General features: G+C 45.9%; 2 protein-coding genes across 5 annotated transcripts in view; one reads left to right on the top strand and one right to left on the bottom strand.

Annotated features, from left to right (window-relative positions):
• Positions 1-7,859, top strand: part of SLC25A32 (solute carrier family 25 member 32) — a 259,881-nt gene extending 252,022 nt beyond the window's left edge. Inside the window, exon 7 of the mRNA XM_069621468.1 lies at positions 7,211-7,859. Within this exon, the coding sequence (XP_069477569.1) occupies positions 7,211-7,346 (136 nt within the window). The 3' untranslated portion in view covers positions 7,347-7,859. The remainder of the gene's footprint in view (positions 1-7,210) is intronic.
• Positions 7,860-10,389: 2,530 nt separating this feature from the next.
• CTHRC1 (collagen triple helix repeat containing 1) overlaps positions 10,390-15,666 on the bottom strand; it is a 300,099-nt gene continuing 294,822 nt past the window's right edge. For all 4 annotated transcript variants that reach the window (XM_069621469.1, XM_069621470.1, XM_069621471.1 and 1 more), the window contains one exon: positions 10,390-11,088. In XM_069621469.1, the coding sequence (XP_069477570.1) occupies positions 10,946-11,088 (143 nt within the window). In that variant the 3' untranslated portion in view covers positions 10,390-10,945. The remainder of the gene's footprint in view (positions 11,089-15,666) is intronic.

Raw genomic sequence — 15,666 nt, 5'->3', positions numbered from 1 at the left:
ACGGCCTCCGGAGCGTGCGAAGAGTTGGTAAGCTTTTGTCTTTCAGATGACGGAATGCAGTGTGAAGACCTCCGGAGCGCACGAAGAGTAGGTAAGCCTTTGCCTTTCAGATGCCGGAATGCTAACCTGTTCTTTCTTGTCTTTATAGGTGTTGCTGAAGACTGGATTCAGGATGGTAAGCCTTTTTCCTTAGGCCCAGGACCGGATGCAGAAGACACGATGAGCGTTCTGCTGCAGAGGGTGCAGAATAACGCAAAGCAAGATTCATCCACCGGGTGTGGTTTAAATAGCCTCCTGTAGTGCTTAGGTGTCTCCTTCCACAGCCACGCCTAGGTAAGAAAAGAGTTCCTGGTAAGAAAAGAGTTCCTGCCTTCCAGAAGAGTTCCAGTGTTCTGAATCTAGGGAGTGGCTCCAGCCCCACCCAACAGGAAAAGTAGTTCCAAACAGAAGAGGATCAGAGGCTCAACTGGCAGGCAAGTAAGCAGCATGGTCTGCTGCAGGTAAGTCCACCCAAGCATTATGAGCCCGGCGCTTCCAGCGCTGGGACTGGGCATATTTATGAGCCTGGTGCCACTGGCGCCAGGACTGGGTCCAAAAGGTCCCAATTGGGACTGGTTGGCACTCGGAACCTGGGTTATGGATCTGCTTCCAAGGGAGTTGGGAAAACCCTGACCTTTTGGAAGCAGAGATCATGACACTCTTCGAGGCACTCCAGGAAGCGCCGTCACAGGTCGCCTTCCCCGTCCTCGTCCGAGGACTCAGCCCGTCGGTGGGTTGCTTGTCCCAACAAGCATTCCACTCCTGAGGAATGTGATTCCTTCCGAAAGGAGATGTTGGTGATTTTCCAATCGCAGGGCTCTGGTCCGTCCGCGCCGTCAAAGGACGCCGGCCGTGACCCTTCTAGAGACACTGCTCGTACTCCTTCGGGCTCGAGCGGTCGTCGCGACCACCGGGCACCTTCGAGGTCCCAGTCGGACAAGGATGGTTGCTCTAGACATGCCCGTTCCAGGTCCCGGTCCTCGACACCCTCGAGACCACGAGAACCTGTGAAGCCTTCGAAGAAGACATCGACATTGACTACGCCGAGGTCGTCGACGGACTCTCTTGAGGCTCCGCCTCCGAGGAAGTCGTCAACGCCATCAGCGCCCAGGCTGTCGAGAGACACGCTCGGGGCTCCACCCTCGAGGCTTGTGTCGCAGCTGTCCGCGCTGCGCTCGACGTCGACACCGATTCCCTCAACGCCTTTCGAGGCGGCTTTGTCGGAGGTTCCTCTTGGCATGGTGGAACCCCCCAGAAAGGCTCTGGCCAAGGCTAAACACGTCTTTGTTCCTTTTTCTGTACCCTCCTTCCGGCCTCTGGATTATATTTCTGAGGTGGATGAGGGGTCGGAGGAAGGTGAGGTTCCTGCAGAGGATCCTGATGACCTCCTTTCTGGTCATAGCCAACTTGAGGACCTGCGTCAGTCGTTGCACGACGCCAGTGGTCTAGACGCCTCTCCGGAGGTGGAGTTTGGTAGGCCGGAGCCTGGCACGCATGCCGAGTCCTCATATTGGCGCCTCATGTCGATGGTTACGGATTACCTGGGGTGATCTGTCCCTCCTGGGGATTTTCAGCAGGATGACCTGACTGATATCCTCGACCAAGTTCCACCAAATGACCAGTTGCTGCCATTCCATATGGCCTTGCAGAGAAGGGTGGCTGCGGCTTGGACTTCTCCGGAGAGTCTCCCGGCAGTGAGCAAGTCCTTGCCAAAGAAATATCGCCTAGCCAGTGGCGACCCCTGCTACTTGACCATGCACCCTACTCCGGAGAGTTTGGTGGTGCAGGCGGCTACGGCCCCCGCAAAGCAGGCGTTGTACCCTACCATCCCTCCTGATAGGGACGACAAACGTTTTGACAGCTGGGCGAAGGTGTTTTCTTCAGGGGGTATGGCTCTTCTGGCAGCAAACTCCGTATGTGCCTTGTCATGTTTCACACACACTCTGTAGAACTGTATTTCCTTAGCGGCTGAACATATTCCCGAAGGGGAGGAACGGGATGGTTTTCTTGCTATCGTGCAGGATGGCAAGGATGCCATGTGTGAATCCGTTCGGTTGGGTATGGAAATGGTAGATTGTGTCAGCCGGTCCATGGCGGCGAGCACCATAATACGCAGGTTTGCGTGGTTGCGGAAGTCAGGGTTTGCTCCTGATGTGCAAACTCGGCTTCTCAACATGCCCTTTGACAGTGAACATCTTTTTGGCAGCAAGGCTAACAAGAGCCTTGAGAGGTTGCAGACCTCCAAAGCTGCAGCGAAGTCGTTGAGCGCTGCAGTTCGCCAACCTCCGCCTTTTCGTCCTAGGGGACAGCAATGGAGGGGAGGTTCCTTTCGATATTACTCATCCTTTAGTAAATCGAGAGGAGATTCAAGTCATAGGGGCCACCGTAGGAGTGCCAGAGATGGAAAACCGGGTACTCGAGGTGCCAAGGCCGCTCGGGCAGTTGCCTCTTTGCCCTCAGGCACTGCTGCAGCCGCTTCTGCTCAGAATGAGGCCATGTCCCATGGTTCGCCGGTTGGGGGAAGGCTGGCGCAGCATCTTGTAGAGTGGCGTGCCATTACTTCAGTTGTGTGGGTTCTGGGGATCATAGCCCACGGCTACTGTCTTCCTTTCCGGCAGAGGCCTCACGACAATCCACCAGGGAATCTCTCTTTGAAGAGTCTGGATCCGCTCCTTGCGCAGGAAATGGAATCACTGCTGGAGAAAGGCGCCATAGAACTGGTGCCTGTAGAGGAGAGGAACAAGGGATGGTATTCCCCCTATTTTTTGATTTCGAAGTAAGACTGGGGATTGAGACCCATCATGGACTTAAGCGGGTTGAACAAGCTTCTCAGGAAGGACACGTTCAAGATGGTGACTCTTTCTCAAGTCCTCCAGGCCCTTCAACTTCAGGACTGGTTGGTGTCTCTCGACGTCAAGGACGCTTATTTTCATGTGCCGATCCATCCCAAGCACAAGAAGTACCTGAGGTTCGCAGTTGGCGTCTCGCACTTTCAGTTTCGGGCCCTACCGTTCGGATTTACCTCCGCCCGAGGGTCTTCACCAAGCTCATGGTGGTGGTGGCAGCGTAGCTCAGGAAAGAGGGGATTCACGTCTACCCCTACCTGGACGATTGGTTGATCAGGGCGCGCTCTCCCGATCAAGTCCTGGATCATCTGTCCGTCACCTGCCACTCCCTTCACAAGCTGGGCTTCTCCCTCAACTTAAAGAAGTTCCACTTGACGGCAACTCAGCGGCTCCAGTACATCGGAGCAGTGCTCGACACGTCCCAGGGGCAGTGTTTTCCCCCCCAGGTGGGGGCTCATCACATTCAGCAGATGGTGCACAATTTTCAAAATGCCCAGACTCTCCCGGCGTTCGAGTTTTTGAGGTTGCTCGGCCTCATGGCATCCTGCATTCTTCTGGTGCCAGAGGCCAGGTTGCGGATGCGATCTCTGCAATGGGCTCTCAAGATGCATTGGTCACAGTCCTCCGGCAGGATGTCAGACCCCATTCAGGTGCCGCCCTCGGTCGCCCAGGACCTTCTGTGGTGGGCCGTCAAAGGCAATCTGATGAGGGGGGGCTCCAGTTTGGCTACCGTGGCCGGAGGTGACGATCGTGACGGACGCATCCATCACGGGATGGGGAGGTCATGCCAACGAGTTGACAGTTAGCGGTCGTTGGTCTCTGTCGGAGTCCAGACTCCATATCAATCTGTTGGAGCTGAGGGCCGTCTGGCTTGCCCTTAAGGCTTTTCTGCCGACTGTGCGAGGAAAGAATGTTCTGATCCTGACGGACAACACAGTAGCCATGCACTACCTCAACAAAAAGGGGGCGGGGGGGCAGGGTCACTTCCTCTGTGCAGGGAGGCGATGCAGCTCGAGTTCTGGGCCATCCAGCAGGAAGTTTCGATCTCGGCAGTTCATCTGGCCGGAGACGAAAACGTGACGGCGGACGCTCTGAGCAGGCAGAGCACGATCTCTCACGAGTGGGAGTTGGCTCGGGAGATTCTCCTGGAGATCTTCGCCCTTTGGGGGACCCATCAAGTGGATCTCTTCGCCTCCAGTGTCAACCGGAAGTGCGAGAGGTTCTGCTCGCGGGAATTTCCTCCAAAAGGAGCCTTAGGAGACGCGTTTGTGGTGGAGTGGTCATTCCCGCTGCTGTACGCGTTTCCTCCAGTCCCCGTCATCCCGCAAGTGCTGCAGGGGTTACGGAAGTTCGGTTCCCGGATGATCCTCATTGCTCCGGCGTGGGCTCGGAGGACGTGGTACCCGGACCTTCTCGACTTGTCCATCTGCCCTCCACGTCGTCTTCCCTACCGAGACGATCTGCTCTCACGGGAGGGGGGTCAGGTTCTCCATCCAGAGGTCAGATCCCTCAACCTTCACGCTTGGCTTCTGAAAGGTTGAGGTATAAGGATTGGGACCTCCCTGAAGACGTGATGGAGGTGTTGCTCTCGGCCCGACGGCCAGCAACAAAGTCTCTGTACCGTTGCCGTTGGCGTAAGTTCTGCGACTGGTGCAGAGTTCAGAATGTGGATCCTTTTGCATGTGACATCCCCATGGTTCTGTCCTTTTTACTTTCTTTGGCCCACAGGGGCTTCCAAGTGGGTACCATTAAAGGTTACCTGGCAGCGCTGTCCATCTTTAAACGCTCGTCTGAAGAGTGTTCCTACTTTAAAATCCCTTTAATTTCACAGTTTCTGAAAGGGCTCACTAATGTGTTCCCTCCGTCACCTTTCCTGGTGCCCGGTTGGGATTTAAACCTTGTTCTTAAGTTTCTTATGGGTGCTCCGTTTGAGCCTTTACATTCTTGCCCTTTGAGGCTGTTAACTCTGAAAACTGTTTTTAGTTGCGGTTAATTCCGCTCGCAGAGTGAGTGAGTGAGTGAGTTACAGGCACTTTCAGTTAAGCCACCCTTCACTGTATTTCACAGGGACAGGGTTGTCCTTAGAGTTCGTCCTTCTTTTCTTCCGAAGGTGGTTTCGGAATTTCATTTGGCCCAGAAGGTTGTTCTTCCGGAATTCTATCCTCCTCCGCATCCTGTAAGGAAGAGAAGAGGCTCCATAGGCTTGATCCTAGGAGAGCTTTAAGCTTTTATGTTTCACGCATGTCCCGGGTCAGAGTGGACAATCAACTCTTTATTGGTTACGCTGGAAAGCGTTTGGGACAAGCTGTGACGAAACAGACTTTGTCTCGCTGGATTATTTTGGCCATCTCGGAGTGTTACCGCTTGGCGGGTAAGGACCCGCCGGCTGGCTTGCAGGCCCATTCTACCAGGGGTATGGCTGCATCTACTGCCCTGCAGAGGGGTGTTCCTATTCGCAACATCTGTGATGCAGCCACCTGGGCTTCAGTACATACATTTGTACGTCACTATTCCCTCGATTCCATCCGAGGACAGGATCTGGCCTTTGGCAAGGCAGTCCTTTGCTCTGCTATTTGATTGGCAATTCTAAATTTTAATTCTAAATCCTTTCCCTCCTCCTTGCTCTGGTACTGCTTTGGGAGTCTGTCATAGATATGGAATACGTCGGAGGACCCAATCCCCTCGAAGAACAAGTTACTTTCTTACCTGGTAACGTTCTTTCGATGGGATGGTCCGACGACGTATTCCATATCGCTCCTTCCCTACCTTCCCCGCTGCAGAATTTCTTATGCGATTGCAGCTTACGTTCCGCAAGGCTTTGTTTCTGACTGGCAGTAGACTAATGTAACACATTCTGGGGGAAAAAACTACAACTGAGGCTACGGGCGTCTTGCGTCCTACTTATCACATCGGATGACGTCGCACGTCGGAGGAGGTCCTCGGCGACGGCTCATCGACGCAGACGCCGAAAAAAGTTTCCGAAGCAGCACAGCTGTGGTGATTACCTGTCATAGATATGGAATACGTCGTCGGACCATCCCATCGAAAGAACGTTACCAGGTAAGAAAGTAACTTGTTCTTCTGTCCTCTAATAGCTGCTTTACGCTGGCCAAGGCTCTTATACAGTCTAAACTGGACTACTGTAACAGTCTGTACCTAGGTGCAAACCAATCTATAATTAATAAACTACAGGTGCCCCAAAATAACGCACTACGAGCAGCTTTAAACATCCCCAGGCGAGAGCACATTTCTACCACCAGAAAATCGTCCAAATGGCTCTCCATACAACAAAAAATCGCCCTAAAAACCATCTGTCTCACATACAAAGCCTTAAACCATTTAGCCCCACCTTACCTCACCAACACATTCACCATGAAACCTGCTACCAGAATCACTAGATCCTCCAATACCGTATGCCTAACAGTGCCCAGATTCACCTTAAAAAGAGCTGGAGGTTCCAGCTTCACGGTCCTTGCCTCCCAACTTTGGAACACCCTACCACTCAACATCAAATCTATCGAGTCCTTTCAGTCTTTTAGGAAACAGGCTATTGGATGGTTACTGGACAAAAACTAGCATTTACCATCTTCTCTCTCCTATGTCTGATGATACTGCCTATACTTTAATTGTGATTTTTACCTGTAAACTGTATAAATGTAAACTGTATATAATGTAATATGTAACCGTTTCCTGACGCGCCCTTTTACCTCTGTGGCTGGAGCGCTTTATAAATGAAACAAATAAACAAACAAATGCACTGAAATAGCACAATGAATTGAACTTTGGTCAGCGTCTCAAGATGAACTAGGTTCATTTGAGCTAGTTTAACTAGATGTACTGTATTATTTTGCTACGTTATCTATCACTAGGTATCTTCCACCTCTTGCTATTTTACACACTGTTTCTGGATGGTGGGAGGCAGGAGGTGTTTGTCACTGCATTACTGGGTCACTTAGACCACATTTTAATATAGGTTTCCCATATACCATTTGAAGGGCACCTTCTTGCAGTGGGTGCTAAGAGCTTTAGGTCAGATCATCCATTGACCGGATGAGGGCGGGCAGCTTTAGATGAAGTCCTTTGTCTCCATTCACTCTTCCCGTACTGTTTGTGGCTGCGATACGCTTTTCATAAACCTTTGTCTTGGCAGTCAACGTCTGATGAAAACTTTGTTGAGCGCATCATCCAACAGAGGTCCAATACCGGTGGCCCTCGACATAGAAAAAGTTGATCCTGGACATGTGTTCCAAAGCGTATTTGTCAGAATTGTATTTACATGTCTTATCGTTTTTACTTAAATACTGTTCTTTTCCTCCTGATCATAGGGCAGAAGGTACTCATGGGTTTTACAAAGGAATCCTCGCCAATGTGCTCCGAGTGACCCCTGCATGCTGCATTACCTTCGTGATGTACGAGAAAGTGTCTCACTTCTTGATTGGAATTAAAAAGCAAGAAAAGTAACTGTTAATGAAGGGCTAAATTGAGGACTTGCGATGCCGAATGGCCACTCGCGATGTAAGACACAATTCAGCAGCCAAGAAATAAGACACCAAAGCCTCCTACGGTTCAAAAGCTGCAATATCCGCCGCAAGTGCAAATGCAGAGATGTTCTCGCGGAAATACTTCGTTAACCACTCCGGACCTTAATGGACTGCTTGTTTATACACTGGTTAATGCAGTTAAACTAGTGTTTTTCTTCATTGCTGTCATGAGTGACCATTCTGAAAAGTGCCTTTTTGTAGAACTGGTTTAATAATTATTAATTTCTTGTCTTCGTCCTATTAAGGTAAAATTACAAAGAATTACCTTGTAACAAAATCTTTTTATGTATATTTTCATCAGCCACTATTATTGGTCGTGTTAATGTAGGTGGCTTGTCCTCGTCTTTAATATTTAAACAAAGTAAGATGACCATACCGCAGAAATATTTTTTTTCTGCTGATATTCTTTGCCAATTAAACATTATAAGGTCAATTTTTATTAAGTAGAAGCATTACAAGACTGTTTCACCATGTCTTGAATTCATGACCACAGGACTGTGGGCCCATCGCTCATCTTTTACCTCTCCAATCAGGCCACGCCACCACCTCACTGTGTGCTTCAGCTACCTGCCCGCCATGCTGTCACATCCATTCATGCGAAGAAGGCATGTGAGCGGGAGCATCTCTGCCAGATCTCCTGTATTTGGGTGGTGCCTCCTCAATCGATATGCTCCAATCTACCACAGAATAATGTAGCTTCATAAGAGTTCACTGGAGACCGCGCCTGAGACCAGGGTGAAGGTCACCCATAAGGATTTCAAAAGTAAATAGATGGATTGTGTAATGGAGCTGGATGGTACCCGATGGGCATTTAGGGGGGGTGTGTGTGTGTGTGTGTGTGTGTGTGTGTGTCTGTCTGTCTCCAGGAACTGGGGGAGGACTCCTAGTCTGCTTCCAGTAGATAAGGTGTATGAAGCGTGCACCATTGAGTTTTGGAAATGTTGGGTGTAGAACAGACGTTGGCATGAGGATGAGCCCATCCTTGCAAGGAATGTTATTTAGGGCTACTTCATTGGCTCCTGTCTTTTCTCATGGCTAAAAAAACTGTAACTTCATAGTACACTGTAATTGAATGTTATTGGCAAGTAATAACTGGGAAAAAGTCCCCCTTTTTATTGGCTTGATTGATCGACTAGGAACTACTGTGCTTTGTAAATAATGATCACTTTAAAAGTATTTGCGAATGGTATAAATGTTTTAGTGCGTTGCATGCTAATGTGATATAGACTGATGGAGAGAATATCTGAAAAGTGCAGTCCGTACCGAAGCTCAGCGCCTATGCTCTTGTTTAGTACCCTGACCCGGTAAGGACATTTAGGGCCTGATTCATGGAAGGGTGCGCAATGCCATAGGAAAGCCTTCTGAGAATCAGGCCCTTACTATTTAACATGTAACTGGACTGTTCCTATACTTATTTTCAGGATTTGCAATTTCTTTCTTAAGACATGTTTCACCATTGTTTAGGTACCCAGGCGTCCGAACTTATAAGGCTAAGTACTGAACCCTTTACTTTAGCCAATCGGCTTTTATTTTCGTGTGTTGCACCTTTTCCTGTGAAAATAAGCATGTGCCCTTGATGTCCATTGATGAAGCATCATAAAGCTCAGCATGGCCTTTCCTTTTGGGTAGTAAGTGAAATGGTCTTTTTAATTTTCTCAAAAATTAAAAAGACAGATTTAGAAGGCTCAGAGTGTTCTTTCTAACTGTAACACCCCTGGCGCACACGAGTGCGCGCAGGGGCTGCCAGGATCTGCCGGCCCAGGAGAGGGAAGCCGCGAGTGAGGAAGGTGGACGGGTGGGGGGGTTGTGTGTGTGTGTGTATATGTATGTATGTATGTTGGGGGACATGTTGGTAGCATGGGGAGAGGGTGGGGAGAAGGGAAGTGTAAGTGTGTGTGTGTGTGGGAGTCGATGAGGAATGTTTGCTTCATGGAGGGGGCGGGTCGGAGAATATGGGTGTTTGATTTGTGTATGTGTCTGCTTGTCAGGGCAGAGGGGGTGGGGGTTTGAGAGTAAAGGTCGAGGCTGGGAGGGGGCAGGAGAAGAAAGAGGGTTCGGTGGTGAAATCCCCTACTTAAAGGGCGTGGTCGGTGGAAGATGGGTTAGCAGAGAGGTTTGGGGGTGGAAGAGTGGGGTGGGGAGAATCCCGAAAAGAGATAATTTTGAATATTGAAGGCCGCATGAAATCGTCTGGAAGAAAATCGGTCTGTTTAGAATGCGGCCTTCAAAATTCGAAAATATCACATGGAACCTAATTTTGACCATCAATACTTGAGCATTTTTGTTGAGTACAAAATATTGTGAACCTTAAATTTGCACTGCATCAGGCCTCGCTCTGCCATTCAATGACCGACATATCCTCAGCCAGGCACAACTGCTTTCCCAAACCATCAGTAACCATAACATTTAGAGCTGGCTTAAAGCACTGGTAATCCTTTGTGATGTATTTACAGTCTGGGAATGCCTTCGAGCAATGTAGTGAACGTCAGGACTAAAGAAGTTTTGTTGTCCTGTGCTATACCATTCTTTACCATTCTCTTCATGGGAAGGTTCCCTGTATAAAGAAGGTCGACCATCATTTTACCTAAATGGTAAACTCTCCTGTGTCCTCGCCAGGAGATGGAAAGGAATAGTTATTTACTTTGGGTTCTATCAGTGATGTCGTACAAAAGAGCACGTCCATAATATTCCACCAGAAAATGTTTGCACTGCAGCAATGGACAGGAATGCCTTTTTCAGAATGGGAGTATCGAGCTAGGACTGTTTCAAGTGTTTTCTGTTATTCTTTCATCAACCTAAAAGGATTTATCTCGTTCAAGTGAGTTTACATTAACCTCCAGTTCCTCACAGTTGTGTTAACACATAACCGGCATCCAAATACTCACATTTTGTAAGCTTGTCTATACATGCTTTACGTTTCTAAGAAACAAACTACTTTCATCGGTTGAATGAATGTCTACTCGTTTTTCATTTTAGTTATAAAAAGACTTTTTATTTATTGTAAAAAAAATGGGGTGGACATTTGGAAACATTCCATCAACTTTGTGAAAACCGTGTAAATAGTTTTTTTTAAATCAAAGATGGTAGCAATCAATAAATCACCTTGGCTAACAAAACAAAACCTCTGTAATTATTTAATTGTTTTTCAAAATATTCTTTGCCGTACCTTTGGTGATTGTTGAAAAGTTACCAGGTATATAAAATGTTCCCATCACAAAATTCAGGCATAGTCAATCCAAGTTAGGATTGAGTAACACATTTAGCTACATTCTTGTAACTGTCTAAGAACAGGTGGAACACATTTGTAGCTCTGGCGTGAGACAGTTGCAATGTTCTCTTTTGAAATAATATGCATAGTAAGTAAACAAGTATGTAAACCTGACTGCCCAGTTTCTTATTTAAGCAAAGCTAACCCCTATCGCTTTTGCATAGTAATGATGTTGGTAATATATGAATAGCATTTGAAATATGATTTGTGGGCTTTTTGTGATCACATTGTGTTTTTTCCTCTTCAATCTTTTACTTTGGGAGTTCTTCAATGATGATGCGTGAGACAGAATTCCATCCTGTAGAGGCGTCTCCTCTTGGGTAATCTGAACAAGTGCCAACCCAGACAGCCACGTCCACTAAACCAGAGCTGATTCCTTCGCACAGCCCTTCCACTATTTTTGGGGAGAAAATGAAAAAGAGCATTAATTAATCCAAAAACCAAAAATCAAATGTTATGTGTAAAGCATGCATAACGTTTTATGATGTAGAACACTGACCAATGAAATGCTGCTATCATGATTCAGTGGCAGGACTGTGGTTATTCCAATGCTTGGATCATGTCTAACCGACCTTAATAAGAGAGGGCGGCTGGGGGTAAATGTGCTGACGCAGTAATTAAACTCACTAAAACCAGGCATTCAAACTGCGGCTCAATAAGGCTGTGCCGCTGGTGCATGGCCTAGCAATTTGTGGTGGATTTATCAATTTTGGGAGGCACATCAAGCCTGATTTGCATATGGTTGGTTGCTTTTTGTAATCAGTGGAATGTTGGAATGCTTACTCAGTAAGCATGGGCTCAAGCGTTTCCTAACTTTATTTTTTCATGTTTGTGTGTTTTGGAGGGAGCAGGGAAGTTGCTTTCATATTGAGGTCCTTTTCAGTCTCTCCTAGATTAGCAAAACATCTTTGTCACCAGAGCAAAGAATAATTAGGTTTAGTTCATGCATTCTCCTTTGAACAAGGAGTAAAGAATGGTTGATGGCCCAGCATGTGGATTCATAGAAGATTTCCCTTGAACATTCGTTTATTTCTTTTCTATGCACTGTGAGAACTGAAATTGCATCTATTGTAGTGATAACATGCAGCTTCTTCTAGAAAGCTCAAAAAGATGGACTGTTGCAGACTCCAGGTAAGTTTGTGGTACTTTTATTACTAATGTTTATCTGGACTATGAAACCTATTTATTATTATTTATATTATTGTATTTGGTTGAATTACGTCAACCTTAACAAAACAAAATTAAACTACATACAATTAACGATACTGCATAAAACCACATAAAAATCACTCTATTACAAAATGTCCGCGTTCCAGGAAATCAGGAAATATGAGCATTTAATTAAAAATATTATAACATCAAATCCAATACTAAATTACAAACATATTAAAAGCAGTCACAAGTGTAAACCTTAAAATTATTAATAAATCCCCAATCAGCAAATGCATCAGAATGCAAGGAAAGTGCAGTCAATCTCTTCTGTAAAGCGTTCCTTGTCCATATACTTGATATTGTGGATTCATTTTTTTTAAATACAACATCCGAAACAACACTAAGGCGGGACAAGATAAAAAAATGTTTCCATGTTTCCTCCATCTCAATATCTTTACAATGTCGGCAGAATTTTTTGTAATTGGATATCACACCTCTTCTTGCTAAAATATCTTGTGTGGGGAAGAGATTAGCCCGTAATCTCATCAGGACATTTTGTGCAACTCCATTTGTGAACCTTCTTAAATACATTGCCATCTCCCCCAATTTCTTATGTACTATATTTATGTGAGACAGTGATGTATAAGAATGCATCTCATCTACTGTTGATATCCAATCATATCTATAAAGTTTTAATTTAACTTGCCCTTGATTTCCCACCAATTGTTAAACATCACACTCTATTCCGGTTAGCAGCATACAGCAATACTCTTTCAGGGTATTCACTGTAACATTTTGTCTTGAATCCAATAATACGGACAGGTCATTATGCAATGTGTTTGCCAACAGGTCCACAATTTTATAATAATATTTTAAGTTTCCAATTTGCCCGCACTCGTAAGGAAGTCAGACCTAATTAATATCTGATCAAAATAATGAGGTTGCAGGATGGAAACCCAAGTGTCCTCCATATAAGGGCTTCTAGTTTCTCCATCCACGCCAGCACCCATTCAGGCAACATCTCTATACCATAAACCAATTTCAGTACAACTTTCCCCTTCATAATATTTCTCTAACGGGAGGACTGAAAATATACCAAATGTGTTATTTATCTTCCTTAACTGTCCTGCCAATTGAGTAGCTTTTTTCCTAATTAAGATCCAAAGGTTAGTTTTGGTTGACTTGCTTAAAATGGGGAATCCTAGATATATTGGATTCTCAACCATCAATCGATTTTCATTATTTATCTTCCAAAGGGGAAGCTCTTCTGTCTTCTTACTCACTCTACTCGGTGATTGCAAAATTTGTAGAGCCAAACTCTGCATCTGCAGTGGAGGAAGCATCACAAACAGGCAGATACATTTAATAACTATTTTATGGAAAAAATAGATCTGATTAGAGAAGAGATTGCCCATGCTGCCTGTATAGAGCCAGAGGATTTGCCGGTCGAGACTAAGGCTGCTAATTTAGAGAGCCCTCTGTGATATAAGCCTTTTAATTTTACAGAAGTCTCAGAGGAGACGGTATGCTCCTTACTCACTAACCTGAAAGCTACAAATGATGTGCTATTTGCAATCCCTTCACTGGTAGCCAAGTGGGTAGCTACGGCTATTGCCCCATTTGTGACTTTGTTAATAAATCCCTTTCCACAGGTATAGTTCCAGCCAACCTGAAGAAGGCAGTGATTACCCCATTGCTAAAAAAAAGCAAATTTAGATCCAAAGATTTTAAAGAATTATAGACCAGTGGCAGGATTACCATGGCCAGCGAAGTTCCTGGAAAAAAAGTCACGTCCCAGTTACAGGACTACGTGGCACAGGGGAAATTATTGGACCCTCTCCGATCAGGTTTTCTAGCAGGATTTGGGACAGAGACGGCCTTATTGACTGTTTGGGACAATCTTTTGGAGACGGCAGATCAGGGGGACATGCCATTGTTGTTGATTATGTTAGACCTGTCTGCCGCATTTGACACGGTTCACCATAAGATCTTGTTGAGGCGGCTGAGGGAGGTTGGAAGGGTCTCAGAACAGGCGAAAAAATGGTTTGAGTCATTTCTAACTGGAAGAGAACAGAGAGTTAAGTTGGGGGATTTTCTGTCAGACTCCTTACAGTTGTATGGGGTTCCCCAGGGTTCTTCTCTCCCCACTTCTTTTTAATCTATATATTAAACCCTTCATGGACATATTGAGGAAACATCAGGTAAAATTCCATTCCATTCCAGAGTAGAGAGATCAGAGGAGACATTTGAGCTGGTGGAACGGTGCCTAAAGGAGGTACAAGCCTGGATGTGTTCCAATCAGCTGCTGCTAAATGCTAGCAAAACGGAGGTTGCATTATTTGGTTCAAAATATCAGTTGCAAAAGAATATGCAGACATTATCACCATGTTGTCTGGGTTCGCAATTGGAGTTCTCCCAGGAAATAAAGAATCTGGGAGGACAACATGGGATGTGGAGCACAGGTTAGCCCTAAGGTACAGTCTGTGTGCCACACCCTATGAATGCTCAGACGGATCCTGCCGTCCATAGCAGAAAAGGACCGAGCAACAGTTATAGGGACTCTTACCAACTCAAGATTGGATTACGGAAATGCACTGTTGGCGGGAATCCCTGAATTCCAGCTACAAAGACTGCAAGTAGCGCAAAACACGGCAGTCAGACTGGTGTTTAGAGTGACAAAATCATCCCCCATCTCCAACCTACGGCAATCCTTACACTGGCTGGCGGTGAAAGAGCACATTGAGTTCAAGATCCTCTGTATCATGTTTAAAATGTATGAACCAGGTAGCTCCAAGCTACTTGTCAGATAAAATCCTGTCCTCCATCCCGGCTCGCAAAGCTACGATCTAGCGAAAAGAACTTGTTGAAAGTACCACAGTCTAGATGTGTAAGCAAAGAGGAGAGAAGATTCAGTGTCTACGGACCAACACTCTGGAATAAACTTCTGAGAACTACTTGAAATTAAAACCCTCACAGCATTCCGTAAAGCCATAAAGACTTATCTATGCTGCAGAGAGACTATCATCTTGTATAACTATTGAATTGTTTATGGCTGTTTCTGCCTGATGAGAGCTCTGAAGAAGGCTTGTACTTTTTTTGTTTCTGAAATCAGCGCCCAGACACGATTAATTTTGTCAGGTGTGCAGTAGAAATAAATCAAATCTTCTTACTGTTGAGAAACACATTACCTTCATTTTTTGTGGATTGATCTGAAGACCATTAGTTATTGCAAAATCAACTAAGGCCATAATAAGCCTTTGCAATCCTATGCATGTAGTGTCAAAAAGCATAACATCATCTGCATAGGAGATCATAGGAGATCCAACTATCCCGGTTGTCTCCCAATTTCGTTGCCACAAAGGATACATTTTACAAAGGGAACTGCAAATCCAACAAATTAAAAAGGAAGAGCGCAATTATACAGCTCCACCTTAAACCAATCACCATTTCCGTTTTCCCATCCAATGGGCCACCCTGATCTAATATAACCTGTATATTTGAAGACTCATGGAGTCTAACCAAAATTGATAGAAGACCTAATGGTATTCCCCAATCCGCTAACTTGCACCAAATATTCCCCCAAGGTACCATATCAAAAGCAGCTGTAAGATCAACAGCTACTGAATTGGAGTCCTATTTATGTGTGCATGCCTAATCCTGAATACACCCAACCACAAACCCATTTAAGGATGTCCCATGGTCACTTCTGAACCCTATCTGATGTTTTTTTGTGATGTTCTTCTCTTTTGCCAATTTTTCCGGGTGTGGGAGAGCCAATGACACAAAGATCTTACTGCTGGCGTTCCATTAGCATTATAGG

Source organism: Ambystoma mexicanum, chromosome 5q (assembly GCF_040938575.1).
Source record: "Ambystoma mexicanum isolate Mex_15411 chromosome 5q, UKY_AmexF1_1, whole genome shotgun sequence".
NCBI lineage: Eukaryota > Metazoa > Chordata > Amphibia > Caudata > Ambystomatidae > Ambystoma > Ambystoma mexicanum.
The sequence above is the reverse complement of the archived record's forward strand: the minus strand, read 5'-3'. Positions and strand labels throughout refer to the sequence as shown.